We start from the raw sequence: 1,862 nt of genomic DNA on the forward strand, positions 1-1,862 counted from the left end.
CAGGTCCTTATTTTCAACTGGGAAAGCAAACCTCTTTTACCTTTCTTTTTTTTTCCTAATGCTTGTGCATTATACACCTACCTGTACAATCTCTTGCCATAATGCTGTGTTGTTGACATGTTCATTATTGAAGCGGTACACTCTTTCATGGTAGCACTTTAATAATAGTCTCTCAATTGGGAGAGTCCACTTTTCTGCAAGGAAAAGTGGTCATATTTATGAATAAATTCTTTATGATTAGCATTCATTATTTTCCTTTTAATTTATATTTTTTTCAAGCCACAACAAAATGATCAATGAGACAATAAATACAGACAGAAAGACAAACACACCGATAAACATGAACAACATAAATGTGTACTGTGTTTTGTTTGTTCTCATGCTTTATGTTGGGCCATGTGTGTCCTCTTTTATATCAAAATCAATATTTCAGTTGAACCTACTCGCTTCCAAAAAAAAAAGTCATGAATGATGTAATGTGGTGGACAAGTAAACACTAAATCTGTAGTTTTCATCACTCATTTACTTACTTTTCAATGTCTTTGGAGTCTTCCCCCGCTTTTCCATTATCTTGAGCCATTTGGAATTGCGTTCTGGGACATACTTGAACACCCTTTCAATGTGGTCTTTAAAGGCTATATTGATGGGTTCATTATGTGGCTTTGAGTTGTGCTCTACCATCCGCTGATAGAGTGTGACAAGGGTGCTCCATCGACCCTGAACCTGGTCAGCTGTGTAACTGCAAAAGGGTGTAATTGAAAATAAGTGATCAAACTACACCTCTCTTTATAAAATATTCTATTCATCTCAAAATAAATTCCTGGGGGAAAAAAAAAGTAAGTTTATAACAATACCATCCCCAAGCTTTCAACCTCATTTAAACTAATATATAACTGGAAGAAGTGTAACTCCATGATCAAATTTTCTTTGCTTCTCCTAAGTCCTACCATTCTTAACTATTTAAAATTAAACATTTGTGAAAAACAATTTAAAAATGCTAATAAATCAAATCCACAAAAAGTCCTATATCTTGAGTTGTCTAAAAATATACTTGACATCTACACAGAAATTCCAAGTGTTAAATGAAAATCTAGATGGAAAATATAAGACATAATATTCTAGTGTTTGTTTTAATTGCTACCAAGGTTTCAGACAAGACCAAGTATGTGCTTGAAACACTCCCTTAATCTGTGAACTAGGGTTAAGACACCAACAACATACGAGTTAAAAATACAACTCAGAAGCCCAAAAGTACTAACCTGTAACCATGAGCTGCTAGCACCTGACGAATATGCTCCCATACCTTGTGTCTCATTCGCGTACCACCATTCTGTCCAAGACGCTTACTACCATTTGCTTCCAGTTGTCGGATTAGCAGCAGTGTAGCTGGGCGATCCCATATTCCTGAAAATCAAGTTTTATGAAATGATGTCCAATCTAAGTTATTTCATATCATTATTTATGTGCTATATATAGTACAAATAGGTATTCTTTTTAATGAGAGGTTATATTAAAAATGCTGAATATTTATTAGGCAACAAAAGTTAAACTCACCAAAGAGATCATTAAGTTCATCAAAATATTGACATGTACGTCTCATATTGTGCATATCATTGTGGTTCACTGTATTACGGTACTTCTTGCATAATTCTCGCCATCTCATACGAATCTGTAGAATCAATAAAAGTTGTTGAAGTTAGGATAAAAATAATATTAAGATTACCCATGTGATACTAAAATATTATCAGATATCACTACTCCATTAAGGTTGAGTTTATTTTTTTGTTAATAAGCCAAGAGAAAAAGAACATGCAAGATAAAACATAACCAATTGATAATGGAAAGGCCTACTCTTCTATATA

General features: G+C 33.6%; 1 protein-coding gene across 1 annotated transcript in view; it reads right to left on the reverse strand.

The window, feature by feature from the left end:
• The window catches only part of LOC119585168, a gene marked incomplete in the record, with an annotated part of 15,053 nt that overhangs the window by 9,093 nt on the left and 4,098 nt on the right, over nucleotides 1-1,862 (reverse strand). Inside the window, 4 exon segments of the mRNA XM_037933805.1 lie at nucleotides 82-194; nucleotides 531-739; nucleotides 1,260-1,404; nucleotides 1,555-1,669. Coding sequence (XP_037789733.1) covers nucleotides 82-194; nucleotides 531-739; nucleotides 1,260-1,404; nucleotides 1,555-1,669 — 582 coding nt within the window.

This window comes from Penaeus monodon, chromosome 19 (assembly GCF_015228065.2).
Source record: "Penaeus monodon isolate SGIC_2016 chromosome 19, NSTDA_Pmon_1, whole genome shotgun sequence".
NCBI lineage: Eukaryota > Metazoa > Arthropoda > Malacostraca > Decapoda > Penaeidae > Penaeus > Penaeus monodon.